Raw genomic sequence first — 16,253 nt, 5'->3', positions numbered from 1 at the left:
GCTGCGCCCCCCTCGTCCCTCCTCCCCTGCACACGTATGCACACGCACATGCATGTATGTACAAGCATCCCCAACCCCTCAGGTCTGGCACCACCCTGCTTGCAGCTGCACAGGGAGCCAGGAAGCCTGAGCAGGGGGACCGGAGACCACCACCCTCACGGCCCCAGGCCTCTGCCCAGGACGTGCCACAGCCGCACGATTTACCCTGAACTCCACGCCCTGGGCCCTGCTGGGCCGCCCGGCACGTCTGCTAAGCAGGGGACAGCATCGGAGCACGCTGTGGTCCTCACATCATGCAGCCTCTGCGGAAGGCAACTTTCCAGTGGTGTTTGTGCAGATTGTAATATACGATTATTTCCTCGCGGGGAAAATGAGGAACGCCCCTGCAGCCCTGCTCCCAGCCCAGGAGCCCGCCATTGCACCTGGGAGCTGCGGTCCCGTCGGCAGCCGCCACCCACTCTGCGCCCACCCTGAGCATGCTGGACTTGCAGCCGCCCTCTCCCCAGGTCTCTCTTCGAAGGACAGAAGCAGTCGCACGCAGACTCCTGAGCACTCTGTGACAGTTGGAAATTTAAAAGCAAAAGTCCCGAGGCACCTGCAGGGATCAGTTAGGCTTCCAACTCTTGGTTTTGGCTTGGGCCATGATCACCTGGGTGGTGGGATCAAGCGTCGGGCTTCGTGCTCAGCGGGGCATCTGCTAGAGGTTCTCCCTCCCTCTGCTCGCTCTTGCTCTCTCTCTCGCTCTCTCTCAAATAAATCTTAATAAAACAAAGGCAGAAGTCCTGTGCCTTGGGGAGCTCAGGGCATCCTGGATCGGGGCCCACGGGGGCCGCATAGGGCTGGGAACCAGCAGGACGACAGGCCCAGGGTCCATCAATGAGGCAGGTCGTGCACCCCTTTGGGGGGCCTGACATGGATGGATTTGTATGGACATGAGCTGATTCTAACTCTCCTAGAGCGTCTACACGGAAGTGCCACGATGTCCCCCACCAAGAACGTCCCTGTGTGTCAGCTACGCACCTGGAAACCCACTGAAGGGAGAGGGGACAACGTGCAGGCCGTCCTCACACACCCCTGCACACATTCGTAAACACTGTGCTAAACAAATACACGTCGCCAGGGAGCTGGGCTCGCGGCTCATGTGCGTGCCCTGGAAGGATGCGGGTGGGTCACCGCCTGGAGCACCTGCTTTGGCCACCAGGAAGCATCGGAGGCCGGATGAGGATCACTTGGCCTGAACACCGACGCGTGTGCCCAGAACATGCCGACGGAGGTGCTCAGGGAAGAACGCGGCGCGGGAGCACACGCGGAGCACATGCGGCCCGCGTGCTGACATGGGAGGTGAAGTGAAGGGCTGGGCTCCGCCTGGGGAGCCTGAGGACGCCTCCGGATGCACAGCCTGGCCCCCGGCATCCGAGCACCTGTCTTGCGGGATGGCCCCCCTCGGCCGTGGGGTAGCGCGTGCTTCCTGGGACACAGAGTTCGTGGCCGTGCAGGCATCTGCAGGGTGGCTGTCCCGCTCGGGGCCGCCCCTCGCCCCCATGCGAGAGGGCACCCGCCTGCGCCGGGTCAGCCACGTTCCAGCTGGAGGACCTCCAGGGTCCAGGGGCCCGAGAGGGGGTGCACGCGGGCATCAGGGACGCCCACCCCCTCCCAGCACGCGTCTCCACAGTGCTCAGCGGTGCAACACAAACTTGGGGCAGACTTGGACTTACCACCTAAGAATTTTAGGAATTTCCTCCCGTCTGCAAAGAAAACTCGTTCCAAACCTCCCTCCCTGTCACAACCGTGGGGGCGTGAAGGACCTCCGCGCCCTGGGGGTAGGCTCTGCCCTCCGGCCGCACAGCCTGCCTCCCACGTCCCCCCGCGGGGCACGGGCTTCCTCGGTGCTGGCCCCCTCTCCGGCGCCTTCCCTGCTGTCCTCCCGCTTCCTGCCGGGCCGGGGGCTTTCCACATATTCTTCAGATAAAGCTCGGCCAGCGGGTAGGAGGCCACGCAGGGCGGCCCCCGCTTCCCAGTGGGGAAATAGTGCTGGCTGGACACCCTCCTTCGCTCTGGAAAAACACATCCAGCAATTGTAAGTTAATATCCAATTTGAGACTTCATCCATGGAAATTTTATGGCTAAAAACAAAGGTTCTGACAGGCGGCCTCTGCTTTGCCTTAGAGACAGCTGAAGCCCGGGAGGAGGACCGGCTGCGCCCTTCCAAGCCCGGGGCTCCTGCGGGCCGCGGGCTCCTCCTGCTGAGAAGTGCCTGAAGCACCTCGGAGGGCGGCGGGGACGAGGGTCGGGGGCCTGTGGGGACTCGGAAGCCCAGGGCGGGGACTCGCTTTTACCCACGGAGAAGAGCGGCTGCACTGCTTATCCTAGAAATGGAAGCACAAGACTAGTTCCGTCCAGGGCAGCGGGGAGCAGGTGCGTCCAGTCAGCCGCCTGTCCTCTCCGGAGATTTGACTTTAGACCCACGGAAGTAAGGAAATATGTTCAGCCATTATAAAGAGAATTAGGTTGGAAGCACCTGCGCCTGCTGGAGGGGCATCCACTGTGGGGGGACGTCCCCTGGAGAGTCTCCTGGGGGCTCCGCACACCCCTGCCCTCTGAGCGCCCAGGCTCGCCGGGGTCCCAGGCCAAGGTCCCTCTGCACTGGGCCTCTGCGTGTCCTTTCCCAGCCCCGGGCCCGAGGTGTCCCTCCCCCAACCGGAGCACCCGGGGCGGGCGGGCGGGGGGCAGAGGCTCCCCGCGCTCCCCGAGGCTCTGCTCACCCGGCCGCAAGCACGTCTCCCATGAGTGCAGCCAGTTGGGAGCCGCTCCTGGGAGCCCCGTTCTACCCAAACCAACAGGCACGGCTCTGGACAAGACAGTCTGCCGGGTGCTGGGCTGGCACAGTATAGACAGATCTGGAGGGTGTGGGGGGGACTGGGGGGACTGGAGGTGGGGGAGGGGGACGGGGGAGGAGGACAGGGGAGGGCAGGTGAGAGTGGGGTGGGGGTGGGGACAACCCCCCTGAGCCATTTCCCGGCACGTGCTGGCTGCTGTGAGGACCACCCCTGCCCCCCACGCTCAATGTTGGGGGCTTGAACAAGTGTCATGTAATTAAAACAAGACGAGAAACTGAGTAGAAACTGTGGAGTTTCTCGCTGTCAGGAGTCCACGCGGCTAGGCACCCGGAGCACCACCGGAGAGTGTCGCATGGGGGGGGTGGGGGCACAGCATCATACTGACCAGCCCACCCACAGGGCCTGGCGCGGAGCCCCGAGGGACCGAGGGTCCGAGGGACCCGAGGAGCCTCCCGCTCCTGCAGGTGTCAGAGCTCCAGCTGCGGATGCACCTGCGGCCACTCTGGACTCCCCGACTGCGGGTCTCCAGGGGTCACCCACCCCGCAGCACCTTTCAGGGCACCCGCAGTCCTGGAGGACCTGCGCCCCCGCCCACGGCAGGGCCACCCTGGCCTCGTGGTCTAACCCCTCATCCCCTTATCTCTGTGGTTTCCTCCAAGTGCCCGGAGCTTTCCACAGCCGCCCGGGCTGTCCCGAGGCTGCCACGCGAGGCCGAGCTGAGGGACGTTCTGCGTGGATGCGAGGCTGGTCAGCAGGCCCCAGCCTCGTCCACGGTGCTCCCGCTCGGGCGTAACCTTGCCCTTCCGACAAAACCTACTTTAAGAGCAGCTGATGCGGGGAACGCCTGGGGGCCCAGGGCTGGAGCGTTGGCCTCCGGCTCAGGGCGTGACCCGGGGCCGGGGATGGAGTCCCGCGCGTCAGGCTCTCCCTAGTCTCTGTCTCTCTCTCATCAACAAATAAACTCTTAAGACGGCCCAAGCCGGAGCAGACCGGCCCCCCGCACACGCCCCTGAGCCTCGCTGGCCCAGCGGAAGCTCAAGTGCGAGAAGCAACAGAAGTAGAGACACAAACTGCTCAAACCGGAACCAAAGTTTGCGGGTGAGCAGCGAGGGAGCTGTGGAGGGGCAGGCGGTCTGCCGAGCGGGCAGGCAGGCGCCCTGGGGTGCAGGCTTTGGGTGGTGGTCAAGCCCATGGTCTCAGGCCAGCCGCCGGAGGGCAGAGCCGGACCAGCGCCCAGGGCTGGAGGGCGGCCTGCGCTTCCCGGCGCGTGCCAGGACGGGGGATTCTGTAACATGGAAACTTCTGGAAACAGAACCAACTCAGCAGCAGCGCCCTGCTGTAGGATTTCCGACGCTAGCGGCAAGACGCACCTGCGGGGCAGACATGGAAGCTGTGCAGGTGCCAGTGCGCCCCACAGCCTGGCCGGAGCAGGGACAGAGGGAGCCTCAGTCCCTGCGGGCAGAAGGGCCTGTTGGCTCCCTGCCCCACCGCACACCCACTGCACCGCGAGCGTCACCCTGAGAGAACACAGACCAGGGCTCCCCACCAGCATAGGTAGCTGCCACCTAAAAGTCCATGATTAGCCCTGGAAGCATCATAGGAACCCGTGTGGTCCTGACCAGCTGCCCTCCCCCGCGGAGCCGGAGGACTTGTTCCCGCGCGGGCGCCTGCGTGCAGGTGCAGGCGCAGGTGCAGGCCGTGGGGCCCCACCCGGCAGGCCCCTCCAGCCGGGCCTCCCGCGGCCAGCCAGCATGGGCCTTCAGTTTGCTTCAACACCAGCGTCTTAAGGAAGTTTGAAGGTAATCAAAAAAGCAAAGTTGCAAACATCACATATGTGCTGCCCCAGATAATTGGAAAAATACTTTATTCAATGGTATTACTTTATTCCACGAGAAAGAACAGATGACGACTTATGCCGCGTAAAGTATGGCTGGTGGCGAGGGAGCCCCGGGTGGACAGACGGGACGGGGGGGGCAGGACCTCGTTCACCTTCCATGCGCGGCTCCCCTGAGGCCAGCAGACCCTGTGGGACAGGGACAGCGTGATCCGAGGCGAACGCCCGTGAGCGCCACGCACCCAAGCTCAGCAGTGCAGCTCTCTACTCCCCCCACACGGACTCCCACGCGCACTCCACACACGCTTTCCCAAGAGAAGCATTTATGTGTCAAAGCAGAGCACACTTGCCTACATGCTGCCTCTGCAGCAGCGCTGAGATGCTGATGGGTGGCCTGGGGGCCAGCACCCGGGAGCCCGCCAGGCTGGGCGAGTCCTCTACTCCCGCTGGGCCTGGGGCCTGGGGCGTCCTGCAGGGGACCTGCAGCGCTGGGATCCTAGGAGCCAATCCAACAGACACACATGGTCCTCGCCCCTGCGAGCGGGTCTGCGCCCAGCACTGGCCCTCCTCTGGGCTGATGCGCTCCGGCGGGGAGGGCCAGTCCCCCGGGCAGCAGGTCCCAGGCATGGCCCCGGGCAGGCTGGGGGCACACAGGGCGGGGTTCCAACATGCAGCAGAGCAGATGAAGCCCCAGGGTGAGGATGGAGTCAGGGGCTGTGGTATGTTTAGGGCTGGCGCTTGGCGGCCAGGCCAGCCCCACGTGCATCTGCAGACGGAGCTGCAGCAGGACAGCTGCGGCCACATGCCTACTTACCTTCCAGGACCGTGTCTACACCAGGCAGAACTGAGAGCATTACCACCCGCCCTTCTATAGACATGTTTGCTGACCTGGGTCTGTTCCTGGGACGAGATACCGTGTGGCCATGAAATGGCTCCTTTGGAGTGACAAGGTAACTCCTTGGTGACAAGGTAACTGCCTAAGTTACATTTTAGCTTCAAAAAAGCACAGCATACAGTGGTCTACACAATATACTCCTACTCAGGACACGCGCAAACTGGTTTAAGAGGAGCCCACGGAGGGCTGAGTACAGCATCTGCAGGGAGTCGGGCGGTGAGCGCGCCCACTTCTCCGCTGGGGCATCCGCGGAGCCGGCGGGACATTACCTGAGAGCCTGGGACCCGCTGCTGAGACTGGGCATCAGGCCGGGGAGCTGAGGGCCGCCGTGGGAGACGCTGCCTGCGTGCACAGGGTTAGAGGTGAGACAGGGCGGCGTGTCCCCCACAACCCCAGAGACCGCCCTCCATACCTCCCAGGTGGGGGGAGAACAGGGGGCACCCAGTGCTTTGTCCCTGCGCTGCAGCTGCTCCGGGGACATGCACCGGGGGCCCCGCAGAGCCTCAGCCTGACACCGCGCTCCGGGCTCCGCAGACGCTTGGAGACATGCACCCGGCCCCTCACTGTCGGTCTTGGCTCCTGTTACTAAAAACCACTGGAGGGAAAGAGCTGCTAGAAGCTTCCAGCTCTGGTGAGCCCTTGCGGCCAGCACTAGCTCGTCTCCACCCACACTGCAAGGTATCCACACTCCCGAATTTCTGCTGACATCCTTCACACTAATGAGAAGCTTCCTCTAGAGACGTAAACAGCCCCCGGCGTGCGTTAGTCATAGCAGAGAGCAAATCTCAAGGCTGCTCTTGTTTAACACCCGAACTCTGCATCCAGATTTTGGAGAATTTTAACAGGAGAATGGCAGGGAAAAAAAGGACAGCATTTCAGGTGTCCATGTTCCTTCCGCAGTTGAAGGACTTGGGTCAGAAAGGGCAGGGCCCCTCCCAGGGCTGCATGGCGCCCACGGGCCAACGGGGATTGTCTGTCCAGCTGTGGGAGGCGCGCGCCGCGGGAGGACTCCGCTGCTGGCAGCACCGCGGCAGCCCGAGTCCGCAGGTGACCCTCTGGAGCTCTGCAGACATACTGAGAATCCGGGAGACAAAGCGTCTCCTGTGTTTTATTCTCGGCATTTTGTGACGGTTTGACACCGTGGGGCCTTGCCTGCCCTGGAGGACCCCCCTCCCAAGGCAAGCTGACTCCCAGGCAGCACAGGTGTGTCTGTCAGCCCACCTGTGACGTGAAACCTGAGCCCTGAGCCTGTGCTCCGGATCACCTCCCTACCCCACGGCGTCTACACGCGGCCAGCGTCTCACAAGACAGCCCCTACCCTGCCCTGCAAACTGCTCTTACGACCCCAACTAGCCAACCCCAAATCTGGCCAGCCTGCTCCCACCCCACCATAGGCGTGGTGCGCCTGCCTGCCACTTCCAGGAGACTGTGAGCACAGTGTCATCTGCACGGCAGCCCCTCCTGCTCCGCCGGCCACACGGCCGATGACACCAAGCCCAGTACGCCCCAACATGGGGCAGGACCACAAACAGTAATGCTGGCTTTCATGTTCAACCCCTTACAGCTGACGGAGGCCGGGTCTTATTTATTCTTTACAGCAATTTGTGGAGAGAACGGTCACCAACAGAGATGAGGAAGCAGAGGCCCCCAGAGGTCATCTCACGGGGGCCGCTCAGGTGGAGCCCCCTGAACCCAGCAAGGTGGCCCCCCCGCCCCAGCACATGAGAACCCAGTGACACTTCTGCAGAGCAGAAGACCGTCCCCAGCCACGCAGGAACTCAAGAGCACAGCAGGACCCGGCACGTGGGTGCTCAGCTGTCCCCCTCCTTCCGCCCTCACTGAAAACATGTGGTCAGGCTGATGCTCCACGATCGCAAGACGCCAGCAAGTCAAGGCCTGTAATTCCTGTTTAGGAAAGCAATACTATTAAATGCACTTTACAAAGATTTCCGCTGAGAAACGAAAAACCTTTGTTGTTTGGGGGGGTGGGGGTGGAAGTTTCATTATCCAGAATATGGAAAAACTCATCCCCCTGTGATGCCGGACGGACAAGAGCACTTATGGATGGAGCAAGGTGCCCCAAAAGCAGGTGATGTAGTGTGGCTGGGGCGGGGGAGGAGCCTGGGCCGGGTGGAGAGATGCCGGCACCCAGGCTCATTTACCTCCTAGAGGCTCTGTCTCCAAATACAGTCCTGGGGGTGGGGGTGGGGGTGGGGTTAGGGCTTTGACATATCAATTTTGAGGGGATAAGAAGCAATTTGTGTAAAATGATACACTGAATATATTTAATGCAAAAAAAAAAAAGACAGCTAAGGAGATACAGACGAAAAACAAACAGCAAATAACAAATAGCAAAATGGCAGATATATATCCCTAGATGCTGATAACCGTATTTGCCATCAACGGACCAAACACGCCGGTGAAAAGGCAGACAGGGGATCCCTGGGTGGCGCAGCGGTTTGGCGCCTGCCTTTGGCCCAGGGCGCGATCCTGGAGACCCGGGATCGAATCCCACGTCAGGCTCCCAGTGCATGGAGCCTGCTTCTCCCTCTGCCTGTGTCTCTGCCTCTCTCTCTCTCTCTCTGTGTGTGTGACTATCATAAATAAATAAAAATTAAAAAAAAAAAAAAAAAAAGGCAGACAGTAGAAGAATGGACCAGGCAAGAAGAAAAGCAACATCTAATACTGTCTGCAAGGGGCATGCTTTGGATTCAAACACAGTTGAAAATTAAAAAGAATGGGAAAAGCTATACCCTGAGGACTGTAACTAACCTGAAAGCTAAATGAAGAGAATTCCACCATCAAAGGCAATTACTGAGGCATAAGTTGATCAATAAAAGACAGACCTATACATAGAGAGCCACAGAAGATCCCCTAGATAAATCAGACATCTAGCAAGTGGAGAGACAGGCACGCCATGCCAATGGATTCAGACTCAAAGCTGTTAAGACAGCAGTTCTCCCCCAAAGTGATGTGCAGAAGCAACACGATTCCTATCAAAATCTCAGCAAGCTTATTTGGTAGAATTTGACAAATGGATCTTAAGATTTATGTAAAAATGTAAAGGACCTGGAATGGCCAAAATCATTTTGGTAAAGCCAGAGGACCTACACTGATTTCAAAAATTTGCAGTAAAGCCAAAAATAATCAGGAAGATGGTATTTTTAAAAATTTTAATCTCTACATCCAATGTGGGGCTCAAACAACCCCGAAATCAAGAGTTGCCTGCTCCACCTGCTGGGCCACCACCGCCCCTAGGAAGATGGTATTTTGATCAGTGGAAAAAAATACAAAGTCCAGAAGAAACATGTGGCAGTTATGGCCAATTGATTAGCCTCAGTTTCAGGCTGTATCATATGCATGATTACAGCAGACTCATGTACAAGAATCTTGCATCCCGTAACCTCAGCAACCTTGATTCCTACTAGTAGTCTTAAAAACCCCTTAGGATTTTCTGCTCCAAGGGCACCGTCTATGATAAGGACACTACATGCATTCTCTCCCGCCCGACGGGGCTTTCACTTCCTTCTCTGGCCACCCTGCCCTGGCCAGGGCCCCCAGGGGATGCTGGACAGGAGAGGAGCCGTGGACTGTGGGCGCCACACCCCTGCGCCTGGTCTCAGGGGACAGCATGCTCCCTCTCGACGGTACCCTGCTGGCTGTGGGTTTCCTGCAGATGCTCTTTACCCGGCGAGCAAGATGCCATCTATATTACATGTTTCTTGAGAGTTTCTACCATGGATGATTACAGAATTTTGTCAAATTATCTGCTGAAAAGATCTGTTTTTTACATCTTTTACTTCTACTAACATACTTAATTGGTCTTTAGATGTCAAAGAACTTTGAGTTACCAGGATAAACCCCATTTGGTGATGGTATACAACCCTTTTTCTATGTTGCTAGATCTGATTGCCTCATATATTTTAAAAGAATTTTGCATTCAAATTCATAAGGAATGCTGTTCCATTTTCTTTTGTTGTCTTTGGCTTTAAGACATTGCTGTTCTCAGGGCAGCCCCAGTGGCACAGTGGTTTAGCACCGCCTGCAGCCCGGGGCGTGATCCTGGAGGCCCTGGATCGAGACCCACGTCAGGCTCTCTGTATGATGCCTGCTTCTCCCTCTGCCTGTGTCTCTGCCTCTCTCTCTTGGTCTCTATGAATGAATAAATAAAATCTTAAAAAAGACATTGCTGTTCTCATAAAATTAACTGGAAAGCATTCAATCCTCTCCTATTTTCTGGAAGAGTTCATACAGGATTACTATTACTTCATTATATGTTTCATAAAATTCACCCATGAAGCTATTGAGAAATGGGCTTTTCTTTGTGGAAAGTTATCAAAATTACTAATTCAACTTCTCTACTTGATAGAGCTTTATCCAGATTTACTGTTTCTTCTCAAGGTGGTTTTGATGATGTCTTTTTAAGATTGTATCCATTTCATGTAAGTCATCTACTTTGTTGGCATAAAATTGTTCATAACATTTTCCTGTAATTCTTTTGATATCTGTAGGGTATGTAGTGATGTCCCTTCTTTCATTCCTGATACTGGTAATTTGTGCTTTCTTGGTCACTCTAGGCAAAAGTTTATCAATTTTGCTAATCTTTTCAAAGGACAAATTTTAGGTTCCACTGAGTTTTCTATTTAATACACTTCTAATTTATTTAGTTGTAGCTTCTTAAGATTAACTCACTGGCTTTAGGGGGAATCCCTGGGTGGCTCAGCGGTTTAGCGCCTGCCTTTGGTCCAGGGCGTGGTCCTGGGATCTGGGATTGAGTCCCGAGTCAGGCTCCTGGCATGGAGCCTGCTTCTCTCTCTGCCTGTGTCTTTGCCTCTCTCTCTCTATGTCTATCATGAATAAGTAAATAAAATCTTTAAAAAAAAAAAAAGATTAACTCACTGGCTTTAGAGCTTTCTAACCTAAGTACCTAAAGCTATACATTTCCCTCTAAGCATTGCTTTACCTGCATCTTATAAATTCTGGTATGTTGTACTTTCATTAAATTCGTTTTCTGATGTTGCTGGTGACTTTTTTCCTTGATCCATTCAAAGTCTGTTATAATTGTATTGTTTAATTTCTAAATATTGTTTTTTTTCTAATTTGTTTATTCCTAATGTAATTCTATGGTCACCTGAAAATACACTTTGTGTGATTATAATCCCTTTAAATGTGTCAGGATTTGTTGTATGTCCCTGTATGTGGTCTGTTCCAGAGAGTTCCACTTGCAATGGAAAGGAATGTGTGTGGTGCTATTGCCGGGTGGGGTCCACATCTTTCAGGTAAGTCAGTGAGGTTAGCAGGTTACTCGGGTTATTGGAGTGGGATAGGAAATATCCAAATCACAATTGTTGAATTAACCATTTCCCCCTCTTAATTTTGTCAGTTTTGACCTCATGTATTTTGGGTCTTTCATTCTTGGTGTGTCAATAGTAATCATTATGTTTTCCTGGTATATTGGTCCTTTTTGCCATGAAACGCCCATCTCCAATATTTATCTTAAAACTGGTTTTGCCTGTGAAAATAGTCTCTCTAGCTCTGTACAGTTGTTTACTTGGTAGAGGTTTTCCTGTAATTTTCCTATGTGTATCTTCGAGTCTAACGTGTGCTTCTTGCAGACAGCATCCAGCTGGGGCGAGCTCCTGCCCCAGTCTGCCAATCCCTGCTCTTCTGCTGGGAGGTGTTTAGTGTGTTTACATGTGATCTTATCTCCAACTGGTTAGATCCGTGTGGGCTACATCACTGTTTGCTTATTTCCTCTCACGTCTTCCCTTGTGTAGCTTTCTATCAACCTGAGAAGAGTATGGAGATCTCTAAAACTGAACCGTCCATTTCTTCTTTCCATCTTGTCAGCTTTTGCTTCACTAACGTACTCTGTGGTTGCATACACACTATAATAGTGTCTTCCTGATACAGTGACCCTGTGTCACTGAGATGGTCCTCCTCTTCTCCAGAAACATCCTTCGTCCAAAACGGTCTTGTCCAATATTCACACCGCTGCTCTAGCTGGTCTGGTCATGTCTGCGTGCTGTGGTTTCCACCCTGCACCGTGAGTTCACTTGTGCTGCAGATGGTGTGTGGCTGCATCTTCCTCATCCAGTCTGACAACCCCGCCTTCAAAATGGGGTCTGGTCCCTTTCACACTGAAGAGAAGCACTGACATAATTGGATTTACACCTATTTTGCTCTTTATCTATAGGCCTCATGTGCCCTTTTTCCTTCTGGTCTGCCTTCACTGCCTTCTGTGGTAAGCAACTGCTTTTAATATTTTAATTCCTCTTTATTTTAGAACTACTTTCGGAGTCACAGTCGTGCTTACTTTAAACAAGTCTGCTTCTAGCTAACATGGACTAAGTTCTGCAGGGGTACGTCCCCCCTGCTCCAGTACGGCCCCATTCCCCCCGCCTCTGTGCACACCGCCCTATGGGTTACATCTGTTTATGACTCCAGCAAGGGTTATGCTTGCTGCTTCCACAATTTCGCGTTTTGTAAAGTAAGAGAAAGAGACCCCATCCCCTCTGATGCATCAGGTACTTTCAGTGTGTGTCTTCAGCTCAATGCCTTGTTAGATTTCTTGTAGGGCCGATCTGCTAGCAACAATTATGTTCTTGCTACTTTGTGATGTGTTTGTCTTAATCTTTGAAGAAGAATTCTACTAGATACAGCTTGGTTGGCCCAGGCTTGGTGGGGGAGGGAGGGTATCATTTAGGCTCCTTTAGAATTTAAGGTCCATAATCCTTAACACTCTTGAAGAGAGAAAAGACAGGGAAGGTGAAGGAGACACAAGTGGCTGCACGGTGAGATGCAGGGTGTCCTCGCAGGGGACTCTGGGCCTGAGAGCAGATGAGGTTGCTCAGTGGCTGAGGGGCAGAGCCATGCTGATGCCAAGCTGCCCCCAGGAGGTGCCGGTGTTGCGAGCACCCCAGTCCTTTGAGGGAAGCTGGGGCGCCATGTCGGCGACATGCTCTCAGTGGCTCGAGGATACGCTGGCCATAAAGGGTAGGGTGCAAAGCTGGCAAAATGATCACAGCTGGAGAATCCGGGTGAGGGGAAAACGGGAGTTTTTTATGTTGTTCTTACTATTTTTCAGTGTGTCATTTCTGAAGTATTTTCAGAAGAGATTATAAAAATACGAAGTTGAGATACTCATCTTACAATATATCTTAAAACATACTCCAAAGACCTTGGAAAAAGATAAATATTGAAAACTAGAAGAAACGGCATGGGTATGGAAAAAACCTGTCCAAACACAGAAATCTATGAAGCAAACAAGGGCATAACCACAGATTTGAGACATAAAAATGTTAAGCATCTAAAGTTAAAAAAAAATCAAACACAAAATTAAACAGCAAATCAAGATCCTTCATCCTGAGGATCTTATGTATGTGAAGGAAAAAGGGAAAAAAATAGATAAGTCGTGGGGAAAAAAAAAAAGCGCTAAAATGAGGGCATTCAGGCTCAGTCACAGTACAAGGACCAGTCCTTTCCAGAGTGGCAAAGGGGACAGGACGCACACAGGGCAGCCGCCCCATCGCCTCTCAATTCTGCTCGATACATCTGGAAAGCACCCATATTCTCTTATGGAAATGCGTTCCAGGAGAGGATCCAGGGAAGATCAGCATCTCCCCTGCATGCACACTGCACACAGTGCAGATGGCAAGGGGCAAGCGCAGGGGTGGGAAGGGCCGAGGGCATAGCCAGGCTGCGCGGCCAGGCCACAGGTGTCCACCTGGAGGGGAAGACCAGAGGTGTGGGAAGCTCCATGCACATGCTGCTGGTCTCCACAGTGCAGGCCCCACGGCTGCAGGGAAGGTGACAGCCAGTGTGCAGTGGGACAAGGGCATGTGTGGAAAGCTTGCTGGCCTCCCACCTGCGTGGGTGCAGGGGTGCTGGGCCCACAGGACACTCCCAACAAAGGTGAGTGGGGAGCCAGAGCCAGCGTCTGCAAGGAACAGCACCCCAGCACCATGGAAATGGCGTTGACAGGACTCTGGGAGGGACTGGAGGGGGCGTCACGTGTCCTCACCAGGGTGTGGCAGGGAGGTCCGTGCAGGGCAAGAAACCAGCTAGAGTGAGAAACTGCATACACAGGGTGAAGTGCCTCCAGGCTGGCACAACAGGCCCATGGTGGACAGTAGGTGAACGCCCACGCGTGGGTCCTCCCGGCCAGCAGGACCACCACCGCGGTGGCAGCGGCTGAGCCACGTGGGAAGGGCCACCAGAGTCTCCATCAGGGCAGGTGCTATGGAGCCCCCGGCCCCTGAGATGTGATTTTAGTCAGACGTCCAACTCTGATACAGCTGCTAAAGACCCTGGGCCAGAAGCAGAGGCGGTGCAGAGGGCAGAGACGCTGGGCCCCATGCCTGGCCGCTAACCAGCAGTGCCCCCCAGGCCTGAGCTCATGGGTGCGGTGAGGAGGGCCAAGGCCGGGGGAAGGGGCCTGGCTTCCGAAACCCACCAGCCCCCCGATGGCTCCCGGGAGCAGCCCTGCTGTGGACAACCGCCCCCGCAGGAGCACCTCCCGTCTGTGCCCCATGGGCCACACCCTCGCCGAGGGGCACCGACACAGTGGAGGGCCCTCCCTGGGCGTGGGTGTGGGGACCCCCACTTACCCATGCGTCCGTGTTGGGGTGGGCTGATCAGGGAAATTCTGGCCGGCCCAGCTGCTACCTCGGGCTAAGTGCGTAAACGGAGACAGGTCAGGGCGCCTGGGTGCTGCCGTGGGTCCAGTGCCCCACTCTTGGTTTCAGCTTAGGTAGCGACCTCAGGGTAGCGGGATGGAGCCGCGCAGAGTCAGCCTGGGGTCCTTTCCCTCTGCCCCCACCCCCGCTCGCTCTCAAATAAATACAATCTCAAAAAAACACCAAGCCAGTTTCCGATGCTGCCACTTCTGAGCAAGACTCTCCTCCTCGCAACACGCTTAGTCCCGTCGGTGGCCAAATTCCTGGGTGCCCGGACCGCAGACCCCAAGGGCAGGGCACTCGCGGCTCCTCCCCACACTCGGAGGCCTCCGCCTAGTACCCTCAAGAATGTCAGAAGGCAGAAAACATCATGTCCTTACTGATGTCATACATTTTACCTTTTTTTTTTTTTTTAAGATTTTATTTATTTATTCATGAGAGACACAGAGACACAGGCAGAGGGAGAAGCAGGCTCCATGCAGGGAGCCCGACACGGGACTCGATCCCAGGTCTCCAGGATCACGCCCTGGGCTGCAGGCGGCGCTAAACTGCTGAGCCACTGGGGCTGCCCTACATTTTACTTTTTAAGGATTTTATTCAAGAGCGAGCATGCACACGCAGGAGAAGGGGCAGAGGGGGAGAGAGAATCTCAAGCAGACTCTCCTCCGCCCAGTGTGGGGCTCCATCTCATGCCCCTGAGACCACCAAGAGTCAGACACTTAACCAACCGAGCCATCCAGGCACTCTTGACATCATAAATTTTAAGATTCTGACAAAAAAAAAAAAAAAAAGATTCTGACGAAATCCTCATTTTGTGCATGTAACGTTGTCACCTGAAATGCAGACACTGAAGGGGCGAGGCGTTCTCAGCCGCACGGGGCCCTGCCCCGGCCATGCACCTGTCACGCCCCCAGGGACGGTCCCTCTCCCCGCCTCCCGGGTGTGGACCTAGTGATGGGGGCACCCCCCTCCGATCAGAGGTGCTGCCCGCACCCAGGCCAAATGCTGTTTGCGGCTGCCTGGGCTATCCCCCGGGGCCCTTCCAACGCCCGGCCCCTGCCGGTCTCTAGACTGGCCACCGCCCGCAGGCCCACATGGTGGCCTGCCTTCCCAGCTCCCACCCGAGGCGACCCACCTCCGTGGTCCTTTATCGCATCGCCCCGCAGCCTCCCCTGGTGGCCCTGCTCCGGGGCACCCTCTGTGACTGTAGGCCCCGCTCACACCCACAGCCGGACTCCACCCTGGAAGGACAGCAAGCAGCACTGTTTTGCCTGGGGAGCGGCTCTCCAGTGAGACGTCTGCTGACCGCACACTCACACCCACGACAGAGCTTCCCGAGGTGAAGCATCTCCCCAGCGCCCGTGGGAATGGAGGGCTGGCCGTGGCTGTCCCCCCAGGACCGGCGTCCTTCCCACCAGCCAGTCCCGGCAACTGCCTCACACTGCTGCACTCAGAGTAAGTCAGAGTGCCCAGCCGCCCACCCTCTCCAGGGCTCCCTGCCCCGTGGCCACCCACTGAGTCAGGGTGCCCGGACGCATACCCCATGTGCCCCAGCAGCCCTTCACACCTGCTCCTCTTGCAGCCTCCCATAGGCCTGTGCCCCTGAGCCCATCTCCAGCCAGCTCTGAACAACCAGCAGTATTTGCAACTTCAACAGAAAATATCATTGTCACAGAAGGACAAAAATCACTAGGCCGTCTTTTCTCACTGTAACTTCTACTAAGAAAGGGCTTTTCTTTGTTGGGTCAGCCCTCGAGTATCCTGTTTTGGGGAGAAGTCAGTAACAGGTGAAGAAAAAAGCATATAAAGACCCAAAGCTCCCTAGACACAGGGCACAGGGGTGGCAGGCACGGGTTCTGGAGTTAGAGGTAGCAGGACAGGGCCCTGGGAGTTCCTGCCAGGTTGGGATGCCGCGCGCTGCTGAGCTGCCTGCAGACCCCGACGGTCTCACGGGGCCCCGCCAAGGGCCCACTCTGAGCACGGCAGGCACAGGCCCCACCTGACCTGAC

At 55.9% G+C, this 16,253-nt stretch overlaps 1 protein-coding gene across 2 annotated transcripts in view; it reads right to left on the bottom strand.

The window, feature by feature from the left end:
• Positions 1-4,684: 4,684 nt before the first annotated feature.
• The window catches only part of RNF212 (ring finger protein 212), a 29,901-nt gene continuing 18,332 nt past the window's right edge, over positions 4,685-16,253 (bottom strand). The window contains exons 9-12 of one of the 2 annotated variants that reach the window (XM_077881631.1): positions 14,176-14,239; positions 5,836-5,908; positions 5,022-5,167; positions 4,685-4,860 (exon numbers count right to left, since the gene is read on the bottom strand). In XM_077881631.1, coding sequence (XP_077737757.1) covers positions 4,823-4,860; positions 5,022-5,167; positions 5,836-5,908; positions 14,176-14,239 — 321 coding nt within the window. In that variant the 3' untranslated portion in view covers positions 4,685-4,822. Of the gene's footprint in view, positions 4,861-5,021; positions 5,168-5,198; positions 5,572-5,835; positions 5,909-14,175; positions 14,240-16,253 lie in introns of those variants that run through there. The other variant, XM_077881634.1, reaches the window with a different exon arrangement.

The sequence above is a fragment of the Canis aureus genome, chromosome 2, assembly GCF_053574225.1.
Source record: "Canis aureus isolate CA01 chromosome 2, VMU_Caureus_v.1.0, whole genome shotgun sequence".
NCBI classification, from domain to species: Eukaryota; Metazoa; Chordata; class Mammalia; order Carnivora; family Canidae; genus Canis; species Canis aureus.
Note: the sequence above shows the minus strand (reverse complement) of the source record. Positions and strands in the feature narration are given on the sequence as shown.